This window comes from Oncorhynchus kisutch, linkage group LG10 (assembly GCF_002021735.2).
Source record: "Oncorhynchus kisutch isolate 150728-3 linkage group LG10, Okis_V2, whole genome shotgun sequence".
Classification (NCBI taxonomy): domain Eukaryota; kingdom Metazoa; phylum Chordata; class Actinopteri; order Salmoniformes; family Salmonidae; genus Oncorhynchus; species Oncorhynchus kisutch.
Window position 1 is genome coordinate 29637271 of NC_034183.2, and position 20589 is coordinate 29657859.

Here is a 20589-nt window from a genome sequence, read left to right on the forward strand (position 1 = left end):
GTGCTATAAATTCACAGACAACACAAAGATTCCTTGATGTCCTTCCAGATTCCCTCTGTCTACCCAAGGACGTCAGAGGACAAAAATCAGTTAACCACCTAACTGAGGAACTCAATTTAACCTTGCGCAATACCCTAGATGCAGTTGCACCCCTAAAAACTAAAAACATTTCTCATAAGAAACTAGCTCCCTGGTACACAGAAAATACCCGAGCTCTGAAGCAAGCTTCCAGAAAATTGGAACGGAAATGGCGCCACACCAAACTGGAAGTCTTCCGACTAGCTTGGAAAGACAGTACCGTGCAGTACCGAAGAGCCCTTACTGCTGCTCGATCATCCTATTTTTCTAACTTAATTGAGGAAAATAAGAACAATCCGAAATTCCTTTTTGATACTGTCGCAAAGCTAACTAAAAAGCAGCATTCCCCAAGAGAGGATGACTTTCACTTTAGCAGTGATAAATTCATGAACTTCTTTGAGGAAAAGATTATGATTATTAGAAAGCAAATTACGGACTCCTCTTTAAATCTGCATATTCCTTCAAAGCTCAGTTGTCCTGAGTCTGCACAACTCTGCCAGGACCTAGGATCAAGAGAGACGTTCAAATGTTTTAGTACTATATCTCTTGACACAATGATGAAAATAATCATGGCCTCTAAACCTTCAAGCTGCATACTGGACCCTATTCCAACTAAACTACTGAAAGAGCTGCTTCCTGTGCTTGGCCCTCCTATGTTGAACATAATAAACGGCTCTCTATCCACCGGATGTGTACCAAACTCACTAAAAGTGGCAGTAATAAAGCCTCTCTTGAAAAAGCCAAACCTTGACCCAGAAAATATAAAAAGCTATCGGCCTATATCGAACCTTCCATTCCTCTCAAAATTTTTGGAAAAGGCTGTTGCGCAGCAACTCACTGCCTTCCTGAAGACAAACAATGTATACGAAATGCTTCAGTCTGGTTTTAGACCCCATCATAGCACTGAGACGGCACTTGTGAAGGTGGTAAATGACATTTTAATGGCATCGGACCGAGGCTCTGCATCTGTCCTCGTGCTCCTAGACCTTAGTGCTGCTTTTGATACCATCGATCACCACATTATTTTGGAGAGATTGGAAACCCAAATTGGTCTACACGGACAAGTTCTGGCCTGGTTTAGATCTTATCTGTCGGAAAGATATCAGTTTGTCTCTGTGAATGGTTTGTCCTCTGACAAATCAACTGTAAATTTCGGTGTTCCTCAAGGTTCCGTTTTAGGACCACTATTGTTTTCACTATATATTTTACCTCTTGGGGATGTTATTCGAAAACATAATGTTAACTTTCACTGCTATGCGGATGACACACAGCTGTTTCAATGAAACATGGTGAAGCCCCAAAATTGCCCTTGCTAGAAGCATGTGTTTCAGACATAAGGAAGTGGATGGCTGCAAACTTTCTACTTTTAAACTCGGACAAAACAGAGATGCTTGTTCTAGGTCCCAAGAAACAAAGAGATCTTCTGTTGAATCTGACAATTAATCTTAATGGTTGTACAGTCGTCTCAAATAAAACTGTGAAGGACCTCGGCGTTACTCTGGACCCTGATCTCTCTTTTGAAGAACATATCAAGACCATTTCAAGGACAGCTTTTTTCCATCTACGTAACATTGCAAAAATCAGAAACTTTCTGTCCAAAAATGATGCAGAAAAATTAAATCCATGCTTTTGTCACTTCTAGGTTAGACTACTGCAATGCTCTACTTTCCGGCTACCCGGATAAAGCACTAAATAAACTTCAGTTAGTGCTAAATACGGCTGCTAGAATCCTGACTAGAACCAAAAAATGTGATCATATTACTCCAGTGCTAGCCTCCCTACACTGGCTTCCTGTCAAAGCAAGGGCTGATTTCAAGGTTTTACTGCTAAACTACAAAGCATTACATGGGCTTGCTCCTACCCATCTCTCTGATTTGGTCCTGCCGTACATACCGTACATAGGCCTCCTAATTGTCCCTAGAATTTCTAAGCAAACAGCTGGAGGCAGGGCTTTCTCCTATAGAGCTCCATTTTTATGGAACGGTCTGCCTACCCATGTCAGAAACGCAAACTCGGTCTCAACCTTTAAGTCTTTACTGAAGACTCATCTCTTCAATGGGTCATATGATTGAGTGTAGTCTGGCCCAGGAGTGGGAAGGTGAATGGAAAGGCTCTGGAGCAACGAACCGCCCTTGCTGTCTCTGCCTGGCCGGTTCCCCCATTTCCACTGGGATTCTCTGCCTCTAACCCTATTACAGGGGCTGAGTCACTGGCTTACTGGGGCTCTCTCATGCCGTCCCTGGAAGGGGTGCGTCACCTGAGTGGGTGGATTCACTGATGTGGCCATCCTGTCTGGGTTGGCGCCCCCCCTTGGGTTGTGCCATGGCGGAGATCTTTGTGGGCTATACTCAGCCTTGTCTCAGGATGGTAAGTTGGTGGTTGAAGATATCCCTCTAGTGGTGTGGGAGCTGTGCTTTGGGAAAGTGGGTGGGGTTATATCCTTCCTGTTTGGCCCTGTCCGGGGGTGTCCTCGGATGGGGCCACAGTGTCCCCTGACCCCTCCTGTCTCAGCCTCCAGTATTTATGCTGCAGTAGTTTATGTGTCGGGGGGCTGGGGTCAGTTTGTTATATCTGGAGTACTTCTCCTGTCCTATTCGGTGTCCTGTGTGAATCTAAGTGTGCGTTCTCTAATTCTCTCCTTCTCTCTTTCTTTCTCTCTCTCTCGGAGGACCTGAGCCCTAGGACCATGCCCCAGGACTACCTGACATGATGACTCCTTGCTGTCCCCAGTCCACCTGGCCGTGCTGCTGCTCCAGTTTCAACTGTTCTGCCTTATTATTATTCGACCATGCTGGTCATTTATGAACATTTGAACATCTTGGCCATGTTCTGTTATAATCTCCACCCGGCACAGCCAGAAGAGGACTGGCCACCCCACATATGCTCTCTTTTCTCCTATCACAGCCATTAAACTCTAACTATTTTAAAGTCACCATGGTAAAATCCCTAATTGGTTTCCTTCCTTTCCAGCAACTTGAGTTAGGAAGGACACCTGTATCTTTGTAGTGACTGGCTGTATTGATACGCCATCCAAAGTGTAAATAATAACTTCACCATGCTCTAAGGGATATTCAAGGTCAGTTTTTTTTAAACGCATCTACCAATAGGTGCCCTTCTATGCGAGGCATTGGAAAACATCCCTGGTCTTTGTGGTTGAAATTTACTGCAGGACTGAGGGACCTTACAGATAATTGTTTATGTGGGGTACAGTAAGTAGACTTATGAGTCCATGAAACTTGTTAATGTGACTTGTTAAGCACATTTTTACTCCTGAAGTTATTTAGGCTTGCCATAACAAAGGGGCTGAATACTTATTGACTGAAGAAATTTCAGCGTTACATTTTTTATTAATTTGTAAACATTTAGAAAAACATAATTCCCCTTTGACATTATGGGGTATTGTGTTCGGGCAGTGACAACATTTTTTAAAACGTTTAATTCAGGCTGTAACAAAACAAAATGTCAAAATAGGTGTGTGAATACTTTCTGAAGACACTGCATTAGGAGAACAGCAGAAACAAGCAAAAATGACCCCAGCCATTATCACATTGGTTGCTGTTGCTTCATTCACCTCAGGTGGTTCCGGAGCTCGGTCCTCATATGTAGCTACAGCCCAGGCGAGCGTCTGGATGGATACTACTACAGTATGTGTGAATGAGCAGTCAGTGTGAAATCTGCCTAACTTACAGCTCTGTTTTCTCCCTTGTCATGTGACCACACAGGCATTAGACCAGGGCTAGAATGTGGCGTTCCACAGTGCTGGTGGGCATGATGGGAACAGTGTGGGGGCAGGACGGACACTGTGAGGGGTAGGAGGGGAGTGGAGGTTTGGTCCTCTGCCAGGGAGGTATAAAGATCCAGTTTGTCAAGGCTTTGGCACTTCCCTCTTGCCTGGACACAGGCTAAGTCAACAGGCTGTCAGAGGGGAGCAACAGCTTACTGCTATACCAACATATCTCTCCCTCTCTCCCTATCTCCCTCTCTCTCTATTTCCCTCTCTCCCGCTCGTATAAATCTATCTTTCTCCCTCTTTACTACCCTCTCCCTCTGAGGTGTTTTTCTAAATAAACCCATAAGAGAGCAAGCCACCCAGAATTAGAAGGATACGACGATGCTGCTCTCAGACACAGATGTGTAAAAGGAAACCACCATGGCGGCAGCATACTGCATGTGTGTGTGTGGGACCCCCTGTCATATATTCCAACCTGCTTGTTAAGTGAGCCTGCTTACCTCTGTGATTACAGCAGCAGCAGGACCACAGAGCCCCTCTATTACCGCTGCAAACAGACCTGCCACATGCCAATATACATTCTGTATCAGCCCAGTGTGTGTGTGTGTGTGTACATAGCATACTACATATAATTCATGCATGCACCTCCTACACTACCGTTCAAAAGTTTGGGGAATGTCCATGTTTTTGAAAGAAAAGCTATTTTTTTTGTCCATTAAAATGACATCAAATTGATCCGAAATACAGTGTAGTCATTGTTAATATTGTAAAATGAATATTGTAGCTGGAAACGGCAGATTTTTTATGGAATATCTACAGAGATGTACAAAGGCCCATTATCAGCAACCATCAATCCTGTGTTCCAAAGGCACGTTGTGTTAGCTAATCCAAGTTTATAATTTTAAAAGGCTAATTGGTCATTAGAAAACCCTTTTGCAATTATGTTAGCACAGCTGAAAACTGTGGTTCTGATTAAAAAATAAGTAAAACTGGCCTTCTTAGGCTAGTTGAGTATCTGGAGCATCAGCATTTGTGGGTTTGATTACAGGCTCATAATGGCCAGAATCAAATAACTTTCTCCTGAAACGTGTCAGTCTATTGTTGCTTCTGAGAAATGAAGGCTATTCCATGCGAGAATTGCCAAGAAACTGAAGATCTCGTACAATGCTGTGTACTACTCCCTCCACAGAACAGCGCAAACTGGCTCGAACCAAAATAGAAAGAGGTGAGGTGTGAGAGGCCCCGGTGCACAACTGAGCAAGAGGACCAGTACATTAGTGTGTCTAGTTTGAGAAACAGATGCCTCACAAGTCCTCAACTGGCAGCTTCATTAAATAGTATCCGCAAAACACCAGTCTCAACGTCAACAGTGAAGGAGGCAACTCCGGGATGCTCCGACTCCGAGTTGCAAAGAAAAAGCCATATCTCAGACTGACCAATAAAAATAAAAGATTAAGATGGGCAAAAGAACACAGACACTGGACAGAGGAAGATTGGAAAAAAGTGTTATGGACAGACAAATCTAAGTTTGAGAAGTTCGGATCACAAAGAACAAGATTCGTGAGACGCAGAAAAAATGAAAATATGTTGGAGAGGTGCTTGACGCCATCTGTCAAGCATGGTGGAGGCAATGCGATGGTCTTGGGGTGCTTTGGTGGTGCTAAAGTGGGAGATTTTTACAGGGTAAAAGGGATCTTCAAGAAGGAAGGTTATCACTCCATTTTGCAATGCCATGCCATACCCTGTGGACGGCACTTAATTGGAGCAAATTTCCTCCTACAACAGGACAATGACGCAAAGCACAGCTCCAAACTATGCAATAACTATTTAGGGAAGAAGCAATTAGCTGGTATTATGTCTATAATGGAGTGGCCAGCACAGTCACCAGATCTCAACCGTATTGAGCTGTTGTGGGAACAACTTGACCGTATGGTACGTAAGAAGTGCCCATCAAGCCAATCCAATTTGTGGAAGGTGCTTCACTAAGCATGTGGTATAATGTCTTCAGATTACCTCAACAAATTGACAACTAGAATGCCAAAGGTCTGCAAGGCGGTAATTGCTACAAATGTAGGATTTTTTAGATGAAAGCAAAGTTATTATTTCAATTAAAAATCCTTATTTATAACCTTGTCAACGTCTTGACTATATTTTCTATTCATTTTGCAACTCATTTCATGTATGTTCTCATGGAAAACAAGGACATTTCTAAGTGACCCCAAACTTTGAACAGTAGTGTAAATTAATCAAATTGGAGTTTGAGTGTACAGTATGTGTATGTTATGAGTACATCTAGTATGTTTACCGTCCGCTTCAGACCCCTTTAACTGGCACAACAAGAAAAAAAATCTGCTAAATATGTTTTAGCCTCAGTATAGGCCAAATATGTTTTAGCCTCAGTATAGGCCAAATATGTTTTAGCCTCAGTATAGGCCAAATATGTTTTAGCCTCAGTATAGGCCAAATATGTTTTAGCCTCAGTATAGGCTAAATATGTTTTAGCCTCAGTATAGGCCAAATATGTTTTAGCCTCAGTATAGGCCAAATATGTTTTAGCCTCAGTATAGGCCAAATATGTTTTAGCCTCAGTATAGGCCAAATATGTTTTAGCCTCAGTATAGGCCAAATATGTTTTAGCCTCAGTATAGGCCAAATATGTTTTAGCCTCAGTATAGGCTAAATATGTTTTAGCCTCAGTATAGGCTAAATATGTTTTAGCCTCAGTATAGGCCAAATATGTTTTAGCCTCAGTATAGGCCAAATATGTTTTAGCCTCAGTATAGGCCAAATATGTTTTAGCCTCAGTATAGGCCAAATATGTTTTAGCCTCAGTATAGGCCAAATATGTTTTAGCCTCAGTATAGGCCAAATATGTTTTAGCCTCAGTATAGGCCAAATATGTTTTAGCCTCAGTATAGGCTAAATATGTTTTAGCCTCAGTATAGGCTAAATATGTTTTAGCCTCAGTATAGGCTAAATATGTTTTAGCCTCAGTATAGGCCATTAATGAAGAATTTTGGTTTGCATTAATTACACTTTGATAAATAATACATTGCAAACATCTCAACCAGCCAGTTAAGTTGCTCAATTCGAGTAAACACATTTTGCATTGGAATATGCATAGAGTTTTTAAATCATTCAAAAAAATGATATGCGTCATTCACTTATATATTTCTTATTTTTAGTTAACCTTTATTTAACTAGGCAAGTCAGTTAAGAACACATTCTTATTTACAATGACGGCCTACCGGGGAACAGTGGGTTAACTGCCTTATTCAGGGGCAGAATGGCAGATTTTTACCTTGTCAGCTCGGGGATCAAGCAACCTTTCGATTACTGGCCCAAAGCTCTAACCACGAGGCTACCTGCCGCCCCATAATGGAAGATAGTTGAGGACTGATATCAAATATTAATAAAATATTATACAATTGTGTGTAAAAAATATAAAAAATCTTCAAATGCATGTAAATTCATGCGTTTACAGTTTATTAGCTTAGAATACCATTAAAATGACATGTACTGAATGACATTGTGAAACATATTGAAGATAACAGTAAATAATTATGTGGATTTGAAAGGAGTTTTGTATTTCCACAGACAAGCAGTCCGATAATAATATTTCTCCTTAGTCCATTATCACTACACTAGCTTTGACTAAATGGCATTCCTTTATTGGGAAACTCAACCACCTGGTACACCATGTTTTTCAAGAGTATCTAACATTGTAAAACAACATATTAGTCTAAAATTCATCCTTTAATCTTAAATTATGTTCTAAAGGTCAACAACATTTTACAAACTTGTCATTTCTCATTTTATACACAATTAGTATAAAAGATGTGTGGTAAATGAGGTTCGGTTTTGCTAATCGTTGAATGTGTATTGACAAAAATAAGGGAGTCCGATAATGAAAACCACTTAATAATTTTATTAAATTGCATTGGTTGAGATGATCAAATATTATATTGCAAACAAAATTCATATATTCAATTTGACTGAAAATCAGTTGTCAAAATTAGCTCAATTTCCCGGTTGAGCTGCCTGTTAAAGGGTTAACAAACAACAAAGGTATTCAAGAGCTGTATGTGTGTGTGTGTGTGTGTGTGTGTGTCAGAAAGCCAACATGTGGTTCAGATTCCCTCTGTGGCCACATGGGCAAATAAACACAGACGCAGTGACCACAGCTCTCTGTAGGTGGCGCTGTGTCTCTTTGTTGAAACAGCAGGACACTGCACTCTCCACCCCCCCTCCCTCTATCACTCATTCTCTCTATCAACATATTGTCATTTTTCCCTCAATGCCATGCCTTCCAAATTCTGAGTTTGACTATATATTATAATAATGTAATTATGTGTTTACTCACAGCACTCATTTCCCCTCTGTTATTAATTATTCAGCCATAGATCAGACAGTGTCTGTGCATTCTGTGGCATTTTGATTTGGGAGAGAAAGTAAGAGAATATACATGTATTTAGATATAGTGAGTGTGGTCAGTGTATGTCCGTGTATAATGGCCCTTCCTTACCCAGACTCATCTTGATTGGCAGGTTCTCCTTGCTGGCGGCCTCCACCAGCTGTCTACGAACCCCCATCACAGCCTCCTTCTGCTTACTGGCCAGCATCGTTTCCCATAGCAATCAGGCTGTGGACGACCTAAGAGGTAGAGGGCAGACACACATCAGTAAGGTCACCCAGCTTCTACTGGAAAAATACTCTCAACATGTCTATTGCCACACAGAGGTTAACACAGATACTGGTAAACAGACACACGCAGACATATGTACTACCTGCATTTACCCTTTTTTGCACTGGACTCTATACACACACACACACACACACACACACACACACACAGAACATTGACTGGTACTCCCTGCATAGAGTCAAGTTAGTTTTACTTGTTATTGTTATTCACTGTGTAATTATTCCTCCTGCCACTATTTAATTGTGTATCTTTAACTCTGCATTTTAGAAAAGTGACCCTTAAGTAAGCATTTCACTGTTAGTCTACACCGGTTGTTTAAGAAGCATGTGACAAATACAATTTGATTTGAAAGATCTCTCACTCTCTTATGTACACACACAGACGCACACACACGCACACACATATACCATGAATATGACCGAGTGCTTGCCCTGTAGGTTGGAGATCCTGGCAGTGGAGGCTGCTGAGGGGAGGAAGGCTCATAAAAATGGCTGGAATTGTTTCCATGTGGTTGATACCACTCCATTCCAGCCATTGATACCATTCCATTGACTCCATTCCAGCCATTATTATGAGCCGTCCTCCCCTCAGCAGCCTCCACTGGATGCTGGGTACTAAGGGGGCGTTCACTCCCCTGTTGCACCACTCGCAGGAAAAAACACAAATTAGCGGGAACATCAGGAACTTTCCCAACATCCCTAAATGCTGCCGATGTGTCAACATTCCCCGGAGCAGTCTTTCCCAACATCCCCAGAACCTCTCAAAACCACAACCTGGACCGAGGGGCTATCTGTAGCTCCCCCATAACCTTTCCCTCTATTTCCACCAGGTCAAGAAGAAGAACTGTTATCATCTGCCATAAGCAGTAACGTGAGCTTCAAGCGTTTCCCCGGAAAAACCCAAAAGGTTGTTGCGAACGCATCTCACTATCATGACACTGTGTCTTATACAGGGTGCTCTGCAACGGAACCAACATCATATTTCATCTCTCTATTTCTCCCTCTCGCCGTCTTTAAGAGACGTGTCAGTGTTTGGTTCTATAAAAAGGCCACCAAACGCCATGGCAGAGCCTCGGCACTGTTCTGTTGGGTTTGTCCCCAGTGTGTCTGTGACCTTCAGTCAGGCGTGTGCATACTTCTGATGAGCATGTGAACACCAGAGAGGGAGGAGTTCGGGGACTAACTCAGGACTAAAGACAGGAAACAACAATGTTAGAAAGGTTAGTTCCTTTATATGCTGATAGAAGGAAGAAGGAGAGAGAAAGAGAGAGAAAGAAAGAACCAAAGAAGGGGGGGGAGAGGGGGGAGGTTTGCTGACACGGATCCCAAATGTTAAAATCTACTCTGTTTTTCTTTTTCGTCTCTTTTTTCTCACTCCTTTTCCTCTCTCGATCTCTCTCTCTCTCCGTCTAACTGCTGCCATGTGTTTAATATCAGATGGAATCGGTTCCAGAGCGAGCCTGGGCCTGGACTGGGGCTGGATGGAGAGAAAGAGGGGCTCACATTGGGCCGCATGCCATCTTCACACAGAAAATGAGACACAAAGACAAGAGAACAGAGCTCGACTGAACCAGAGACACTGCTCCTCCACAAAGAGAACAGCTATAATGGAATATTAGAAGTCCCACAGCCAGATAAACATTCCGTTGACTTCACTGTCACTATGATGATGAATGTGGGTGGGAGGAATTTTAAAAACGTTCAACAAACTTTGTGAAAAGCATGACCGAGAAATTGGTGTCATTTATCGAGTATTTTCCTCAGGAAGACACACATCATGGGCTTAGCTGTGTGCTGAGGCGGAGGGGCTGTAATGATTAAGCGTGTCGTAAGCGGACACATAGTTAGCGTGATTAAAATGCCAGGGCTGTGACCTGGCCATATGTGTGTATGCATGCTTGTGTGTGGGTCCTAATGTGTACCGTTTGTGTAAGTGTGTGTGTGTGAGATAGAGAAAGAGAGAGTTAGAGAGAGAGAGTGAGAGAGAGGTAGAGAGAGGTAGGGAGAGAGAGAGAGAGAGAGAGAGCACATAAGCCTGTATTTCCTTGTTGGTTCCAGGAAGACAAGAGTTCTTATAAAGGGGTAGAAAGAGGGGGGGGTGGGGGGGGTTGAGGAGGTATGGTTGTAATTTGCCCCCCCTCCCCCCTCTCTGCCCCTCTCCCCTGGTGTTTTCCCCAGGCCGTTTGGTCAGACGGGGGCGGGGGTGAGGTTTTTACTGGCAGGGTGTGAGACAAGGCTCCATAACCAGCCAGTCTTGTTGAGTAACTGCTCTACTATGGACAGGGTGCTGGGGGCCATGGAGTGCGTGTGTCTGACCTCCTGCGTGTGTGTGTGTGTGTGTGTGTGTGTGTGTGTGTGTGTGTGTGTGTGTGTGTGTGTGTGTGTGTGTGTGTGTGTGTGTGTGAACTCCAGTGTGGCTCTCTGCTAGAAGTGGCTATTCTAAACCTTAAGGGGGCACTCTTGCCCCTCCGGTGGACTGTGTACCCCTGCTGACTTGCCCAGTCAGTCTGACTGGATAAACAATGTGTGGGTGTGTCTACATGTGTATGTGTGTCTCCAAACTAAATTCCACCAGATGTGTAATGACTGTTATGCCATTAAGAGATAGGCATGAGTTAACGTATCCACACACAAACAATGCACGCAACACACACACACACAACCTATTTACTATTCAATTAAAGGGGCTTTATTGGAATGGGAAACATATGTTAACATTGCCAAAGCAAGTGAAGTAGATAATGTACAAAAGTGAAATAAACAATAAAAATGAACAGTAAACATTACACTCACAGAAGTTCCAAAAGAATAAAGACATTACAAATGTCATATTATGTATATATACAGTGCTGTAACGAATTGCAAATGGTTAAAGTACAAAAGGGAAAATAAATCAACATAAATATGGGTTGTGTTTCCAACGGTGTTGGTTCTTCACTGGTTGCCCTTTTCTTGTGGCAACAGTTAATAGTGAATAGGTCTGAGGGTGGAGGAGTGGTTCCTTTACTGACGCAGCAGTAAAGAATGGGTCTGACCATTTGGGTCCAAGTCTAGTAGTCACGCATTCAGACACATAGACCCACTTAATATAAACCAGGTAGGTGTATGCTTTTGAAGTGGTTCAGAAATTAGGTAGATTTCCAACAGTTTCCACGGCCTGTTTGTAGAATAACTTTAGTCCTAATCAAAGTCTCTATCAAATGGAATGGACCCCAAAACCAGATTCTGGCTCCACCCAGCACACATACGAACACAATACAGAAACCTAGCAATAAAACCATTGACAGGAAGGCACAGCCTCTTAGCAGGACAGGATCTCCTTCTAAAAGTCTGTAGTGAGTGGAGGATAAATGATTCACTTGACCAGAGAGACTACTCAAAAAGTCAGGCAACAGCTCTGCATCCCCAGTTAGCCAAGTACATCAAATACAGAATGAAATACAATCAGGACATGCCTCAAAGAGAAGCAGAGCAGCTGATGCAGAAGTTATCAGGGTAGCATTTGGCTAATCTAATCATTGACAGCCTTTGCTATTGGAAGTTGTATTAGATACTGTTGTCAGTCACACAGCCAGAGGATGCAGTTAGCAGCCAAAAGATGAGCAACAAGCTAACAAACTAATTTGCTCGCGAAGAGCCAGCCACAGACCTTGACCATTCCACAGCGAGTGGAGTGTGTCTTTCTGTGCCCAGTGTGCGTTACTGGGGAAGTGTTACACAGAGAGAAGAACGCTGTGTATTTCCTGTCAACACACCAGAATACCACAGGACATCAGGCCTCTCTGGTCTGGTTTGTCCGTCCTGGCAGGAGACCACAAACTGGATTCATAACAGAACCAGAGGAGAGAGAGACAGGGAAAGAGAGAGGGGGCAGAGCAGAAGAGGAATGGTTCAAATGGATATTAAAAGGGGGATGATGAGACAAGGCAAAGGGAGGAAGATGGAGACGTCAATAAGAGGAATCCAAGTAGAGTGAATCTGCTTATCTCTCTGTCCCTCCCTCCTCATGTGTCATGTTAGCTTACTCCACTTCAAATGCTGGCTGGCAGCAGGGGCTCTTTGAAGGGCTAGCACCAGGGAGGAAGGAGAGGGAGGAGACATCTAGAGGGTGATGAAAAGAGAAGTCTTTTGAAATATACTTTCATAACAAATCAGCCCTGAGATTTAATCTAACAAATCACAGCGCAGATGCAGAATTATCTACCAATCAGTGTTTTATCACTAAAACATATATTTTTGGAGCCTCTATAAACTCAAATAATTGACGACAATATTTTGTATTATTTCAGAGATACGTCTTTTATAACCGGTCTTATGATTTCAGTCTTCAAAAGAAATTGTTGGCTTAGAAGGGCTGGGAACAAAACAGAACAGTCCGAGCAGCTGATAAATAACTCCGTTCTGGTTAGAGGAATCTACTGGAAGAATGACAAGAGACTCAAGGCCTCACAATGGGATGTCCTAATCGTCTTCTACACAACAGTGGTAGCAGAGGAGAAGAAGTGAGGAGGAAGACATTGAATAAATGGATGGAGAGCTCACAGCTGTATCACGATACAAGCTGGGACAGGTGTTTCCCTCCAAATTCCTTATCAGATTCAGGTCATGATAGTGCTGTTTTCTGAGAGGGCACTTCCTCTTCCTGTGACATATGAGAGAACCAACCCTCCACCTCCTTCTGCTCTGCTCCAACTCTGTTCTATTTCTGACCACTACACTGGCCACTTGTTACAGGACTGGCCTCTGTCAGCTCTATATCACTGGGAGAAGGCGATACTCCTCGTCTCTCATTCTTAAGATAGGAAATGAAGCGCAGGTAAGATTTGGAGTCCAATAGGGTGGAGCACAATTGGACCAGCGTTGTCCGGGTTAGGGTTTGGTCGGGGTAGGCCGTCATTGCAAATAAGAATTTGTTCTTAACTGACATGCCTAGTTAAATAAAGGTTAAATAAAAAAAGATGTCTGGGCCCTCCAGCACACGTGGTAGGAGATACATGCCAATCATCGACTTCAACATACCTATGAGACTCTCCTCTGTAGTCGTGTTATGTTGCATGCTAATTATTAGCCAGCCCCAAACTGGATTAGTGAGCTCCCTATAGCTGGCCCTGACCCTGCTCTATGAGTTTTAGGGGATCAGATGTGGAGCAGGGTTAAAAATCAGGCCTGTAGGGACAACAGGAAGACCCCCTCCAGAGACTCTTTCTCACTACAATCCAGTGGTCAACATTGCTTCGACTTCTCCTCCTCATATAGCTTGCTGCTCAAATAAATCCACAACTCATACAAGAATAATAACACACCCTTAGGAAAATAAGCCTTGCCGGGTGTGTGTGATGGAGCTGAACAATATAGTTTTGACAGGCTCAGAAGTAGCAAAGATTTCACTATAGGAAACCCAGATGATGGGTGTGGCCAGATGATGGGTGTAGCCTTTTAACTCACAGTGGGGTAAGCTACACAGGCCATAGCCATGTCTCTCCTTTCATTATTATTTGTTCTTCCTCTCCACACACTTTCCTATCCCTGTTCTTCCTTACTCTATTCCCATGTCTTTCACATGCAGCTGCCACAGAAATAATTGTGTGTTTTCTTTCTTTTCACTCTCTTCTTTCCCAGCCCGTACAGAAATAGGTGTGTTTTCCCTCTTTCCTGTTGGCAGGCAGAGTCTGGTCTGCTGGTCTAGAGATGAGGAGGTGGCAGACTCATTGTGTTTTCTCACGGCAGGGTGCGGTTGGGTGCTTTTTTTCTGAGGCTTGTCTCAAGGCTCGGCAGCACTTGGACCAGAACCAGAACATCTTGGCCACCCGCACAGACCTCTCCCTCTACCCGCCTGTCTGCCCACCACAGGACCAGGGTCCAGGTTACCAAGTTAGTGGTTGATGGTTTCAGTCTGAGACAGTCGGGGGAAATATAGCTCCCTGGGCCAAGAGGGTTCATATGTCCCATAGAGGATCAAAGAGCATCAACGTGAATACCAGCCAAACACAGCACATTACACAGGGTGGCCTGGAGGGTACCTCACCTCTCACACAAATGCACGCACAGTTGCACACGCACAAATCTCACCAGCACAAATACTCTGTCATCATCACACACTCTCGGGTCATTCCACCTTAAAAAGCACAAGAAAGAGTTTTGGGCTTGTAGGAAAAATCTTCATATGAGAATTGTACGATAACGATAGACCTCTCAGCGAGCTGTCATTTGTTGGATTATTCAAAGATTTGGGTTGAAGCATTAGGTTGCTTAGAGAAGGACAAAGTTAATTGCTTTCATGAAGGACTGGCTTGACTTGTGAGGATGATCACACATCTCTACCCAAAGTAAGTAAGAAAATGTTGTGATCCATTTAATAAACACAAAAGACCAGCAAAATGGATAAAAGGTTGTGACAATAGCAGGAACAGCGGAATCTAGTGTGCAAAACCTGGTACTTCCACACTAATTGATTGTGAAATTGCAAGAGACTTCAATGGCTAATTTCTCTGAATGGGGGGGACGACAATCACCTGATTTACAGGGAATAGATTACATAGGATGAAGAAGCAATACTCCAATACTGAAGCTCCATACTACTTGTCAGACATAGAACTCAGGCTAGGGTTAGGGTTGAGATTTCATGTCAGACTCTCCCAATTGTAGTACTGCCTGGAGGTATCACACTGCGCTGCTCGTTCACACTGCTCGTTCACGCTGCTCATTGGGGTAAGTGTTTTGGCTCACTGCCCTGCAATTTACTGCTTGTTTCTACAGCACCAACTTGCAAGTTGGTAAACTCCCGCATGTATAGTGTATGTGCAGCCAGGATCCATACAGTGAGCAAGCCCTCCGCTTTCTCTGTTTTCCGTACTGATGTGTGACTCGGGTGTGTGTTTCTTGTGTGGGCTGTATTTACTAACTCACTGGAGCTCATAGCCCACTAGTAAATTCCTGTCAAGAAGAGAGACACGGAAGCCCAGATAGCCTAGCTAGCCTTTAGTTTCAAATGGAGGTAGCTAACGAACGTTTTCAACACTGCAGGATCTGTGTTTATGTTGCTCTATTCTGGGAAATTTGAACAGTCTGGACTTTCAATGTAGCAACTGTTGGCTTACAGAGGACTACAGGGGCAAAAGTGGCTACTCTTAGCAAACAAGTATAGAATTTACACACACTACTAGGGAATCCACACCTGCCTACTTTCTCTTTCTCTTCTACTCCAATAGCTGGATGCCGCTGTCCCGTCTCTCTACAGTCGACTGGCCGGTGCTCTGCAGGGATCCCTCCCCGAAGGTGTCCCCCTTCCCTGAAGAATGGAGTTAGCAGGATGCTTCTGGATGACTTAGTGGATGTTCCTATTCTTGACCCTACCAACCAGCCATGAAGGCACGTCAGTCGCCGTGGAAGTTGAAAGCAGCAGCCTTTGGCAATAGGGGCCTCGCTTGCTGTGGTAAGCCTGGACTGGACACAGACTTCTTCACTGGGGCCTTCCGCTTCGTGATCGGATTCGGAGGTACCTGCACTTCCGTCCTCGGTTCTGTCTCCCACTCCGGTGGCTTCTACCTCTGGTCCCTAAATTTTATCAGCATATCGATTGCGCAACCGGGGGTGGAAAGACCTTGGATCATTGTTACTCTAACTTCCGCAACGCATATAAGGCCCTGCCCCGCCCCCCTTTCGGAAAAGCTGACCACGACTCCATTTTGTTGATCCCTGCCTACAGACAGAAACTAAAACAAGAGGCTCCCACGCTGAGGTCTGTCCAACGCTGGTCCGACCAAGCTGACTCCACACTCCAAGACTGCTTCCATCACGTGGACTGGGATATGTTTCGTATTGCGTCAGATAACAATATTGACGAATACGCTGATTCGGTGTGCGAGTTCATTAGAACGTGCGTTGAAGATGTCGTTCCCATAGCAACGATTAAAACATTCCCTAACCAGAAACCGTGGATTGATGGCAGCATTCGCGTGAAACTGAAAGCGCGAACCACTGCTTTTAATCAGGGCAAGGTGTCTGGTAACATGACCGAATACAAACGGTGCAGCTATTCCCTCCGCAAGGCTATCAAACAAGCTAAGCGTCAGTACAGAGACAAAGTAGAATCTCAATTCAACGGCTCAGAGACAAGAGGCATGTGGCAGGTTCTACAGTCAATCACGGACTACAGGAAGAAATCCAGCCCAGAGACGGACCAGGATGTCTTGCTCCCAGGCAGACTAAATAACTTTTTTGCCCGCTTTGAGGACAATACAGTGCCACTGACACGGCCTGCAACGAAAACATGCGGTCTCTCCTTCACTGCAGCCGAGGTGAGTAAGACATTTAAACGTGTTAACCCTCGCAAGGCTGCAGGCCCAGACGGCATCCCCAGCCGCGCCCTCAGAGCATGCGCAGACCAGCTGGCCGGTGTGTTTACGGACATATTCAATCAATCCCTATACCAGACTGCTGTTCCCACATGCTTCAAGAGGGCCACCATTGTTCCTGTTCCCAAGAAAGCTAAGGTAACTGAGCTAAACGACTACCGCCCCGTAGCACTCACTTCCGTCATCATGAAGTGCTTTGAGAGACTAGTCAAGGACCATATCACCTCCACCCTACCTGACACCCTAGACCCACTCCAATTTGCTTACCGCCCAAATAGGTCCACAGACGATGCAATCTCAACCACACTGCACACTGCCCTAACCCATCTGGACAAGAGGAATACCTATGTGAGAATGCCGTTCATCGACTACAGCTCGGCATTCAACACCATAGTACCCTCCAAGCTCGTCATCAAGCTCGAGACCCTGGGTCTCGACCCCGCCCTGTGCAACTGGGTACTGGACTTCCTGACGGGCCGCCCCCAGGTGGTGAGGGTAGGCAACAACATCTCCTCCCCGCTGATCCTCAACACTGGGGCCCCACAAGGGTGCGTTCTGAGCCCGCTCCTGTACTCCCTGTTCACCCACGACTGCGTGGCCACGCACGCCTCCAACTCAATCATCAAGTTTGCGGAGGACACAACAGTGGTAGGCTTGATTACCAACAAAGACGAGACGGCCTACAGGGAGGAGGTGAGGGCCCTCGGAGTGTGGTGTCAGGAAAATAACCTCACACTCAACATCAACAAAACTAAGGAGATGATTGTGGACAGGAAACAGGAAACAGCAGAGGGAACACCCCCCTATCCACATCGATGGAACAGTAGTGGAGAGGGTAGCAAGTTTTAAGTTCCTCGGCATACACATCACAGACAAACTGAATTGGTCCACTCACACAGACAGCATCGTGAAGAAGGCACGGCAGCGCCTCTTCAACCTCAGGAGGCTGATGAAATTCGGCTTGTCACCAAAAGCACTCACAAACTTCTACAGATGCACAATCGAGAGCATCCTGTCGGGCTGTATCACCGCCTGGTACGGCAACTGCTCCGCCCTCAACCGTAAGGCTCTCCAGAGGGTAGTGAGGTCTGCACAACGCATCACCGGGGGCAAACTACCTGCCCTCCAGGACACCTACACCATCCGATGTCACAGGAAGGCCATAAAGATCATCAAGGACAACAACCACCCGAGCCACTGCCTGTTCACCCCGCTATCATCCAGAAGGCGAGGTCAGTACAGGTGCATCAAAGCTGGGACCGAGAGACTGAAAAACAGCTTCTATCTCAAGGCCATCAGACTGTTAAACAGCCACCACTAACATTGAGTGGCTGCTGCCAACACACTGACACTGACACTGACTCAACTCCAGCCACTTTAATAATGGGAATTGATGGGAAATGACGTAAATATATCACTAGCCACTTTAAACAATGCTACCTTATATAATGTTACTTACCCTACATTATTCATCTCATATGCATACGTATATACTGTACTCTATATCATCGACTGCATCCTTATGTAATACATGTATCACTAGCCACTTTAACTATGCCACTTTGTTTACATACTCATCTCATATGTATATACTGTACTCGATACCATCTACTGTATCTTGCCTATGCTGCTCTGCACCATCACTCACTCATATATCCTTATGTACATATTCTTTATCCCCTTACACTGTGTATAAGACAGTAGTTTTGGATTTGTTAGTTAGATTACTTGTTGGTTATTACTGCATTGTCGGAACTAGAAGCACAAGCATTTCGCGCTACACTCGCATTTACATCGGCTAACCATGTGTATGTGACAAATAAAATTTGATTTGATTTTGTATTTCATATGCCTTTACATCTTCAGTGCTCGCCCCTGATAGGGCCATGATGATGTATGCGATTCCGGCCCCTGGCTCGAGTCAATCAGGCCCCACCTCCCATCGGTCCTCGAGGGATCTCCTAAACCACTTGAGGCAAGAAAATGCCGGATCTCCTCAACCATTTCACCAGCAATCATCATCGGCAGGGCCTAATATTGTGTATAAGAGGTCATACAGTAGGAATCACTACCAAACTTATTGTGTGTTGAAGATGTAAATAAAATTTTATTTATATAGCCCTTCGTACATCAGCTGATATCTCAAAGTGCTGTACACAAACCCAGCCTAAAACCCCAAACAGCAAGCAATGCAGGTGTAGAAGCACGCATCACATACTAGCTTGTCTATCATAATTTGGTCATGGAGGTAGACAGTGGGTTCAGAATTTGTTTTGATTTGACTTACACAAATGACTAATGATTGGCTGAGAGAAATTGATAATAAAATAAAAATTGTTTGACTTCAGTGCAACTTTTGACATTATCGATCATAATCTGCTACTGGAAAAAAATATGTGTTAGGGCTTCACATCCCCTTCTATATTGTGGATCGACATTTACCTGCCTAACAGAACACAGATGGTGTTATTTTTTTCTTCTTTTTTTATACCTTTATTTAACTGGGCAAGTCAGTTAAGAACAAATTCTTATTTTCAATGACGGCCTAGGAACGGTGGGTTTAACTGCCTTGTTCAGGGGCATAACAGATTTGTTCAATCAAGCAACCTTTCGGTTACTAGTCCAACGCTCTAACCACTAGGCTACCTGCCTCCGCGCCCTTTAATGGAAGCCTCTCCAACATAATCCTGGTAGTCAGGCATTCCCCAGGGTAGGTGTCTAGGACCCTTACTTTTTTCAATCTTTACTAATGACCTGCCACTGTTTCTGAGTAAAGTCTGTGTGTCTATTGGATGCTGATGGCTCAACACTACACATGTCAACTACCGCAGCAAGTGAAATCACTGCAAGACTTAAAGCGCTGCAGTCAGTTTCAGAATGGGTGGCAAGAAAAAAGTTAGTTCTAAATATTTATAAAGCTAAAAGCATTGTATTTGGAACAAATAATTCACTAAATCTCAACTAAATCTTGTAATGAATAATGTGGAAATTGAGTAAATTGAGGGCACTAAACTGCTTGGAGTAACACTGGATTGTAAACTGTCATGGTCAAAACATATTGATGCAACAGTAGTTAAAAGTTGGAGGAGGGTTGTCCATAATAAAGTGTTGCTCTGCCTTCTTAACAACAAGGCAGTTCCTACAGACCCTAGTTTTGTCGCACCTGGACTACTGTCGTGTGGGCAGGTGCCACAAAGAGGGACTTAGGAAAATTACAATAGGCCCAGAACAGGGCAGCACGGCTGGCCCTTAAATGTACACAGAGAGCTAATATTAATAATATGCATGTCAACCTCTCCTGGCTCAAAGTAGAGGAGGGATTGACTTCATCACTACTTGTATTTGTGAGAAGTATTGACATGTTGAATAAACCGAGCTGTCTGTTTAAACTACTAGCGCACAGGTCAGACACTCATACATGCCCCACAGGACATGCCACCAGAGGTCTCTTCACAGTTCCAAAGTCCAGAACAGACTATGGGAGGGGCAGATTACTACATAGAGCCATTACATGGAACTCCAATCCACATCAAGTAAATTCATGCAAGCATTAAAATCGGATTTAAAAAAAATACAGAACAACGGGGACTGTGGAGAGACACACACACAGACAGACACATACACACGATAACCTACACCCTATACACACATGTACACATGGATGTTGTGTTGTAGATGTGGTAGTAGAGTAGTGGCCTAAGGGCACATAGTTAATGTGGTGTG

The 20589-nt window shown here is 44.1% G+C and overlaps 1 protein-coding gene across 1 annotated transcript in view; it reads right to left on the reverse strand.

Annotated features, from left to right (window-relative positions):
• The window catches only part of LOC109897193 (sec1 family domain-containing protein 2-like), a 78700-nt gene that overhangs the window by 49705 nt on the left and 8406 nt on the right, over positions 1 to 20589 (reverse strand). Inside the window, exon 3 of the mRNA XM_031833513.1 lies at positions 8334 to 8461. Within this exon, the coding sequence (XP_031689373.1) occupies positions 8334 to 8430 (97 nt within the window). The 5' untranslated portion in view covers positions 8431 to 8461. The remainder of the gene's footprint in view (positions 1 to 8333; positions 8462 to 20589) is intronic.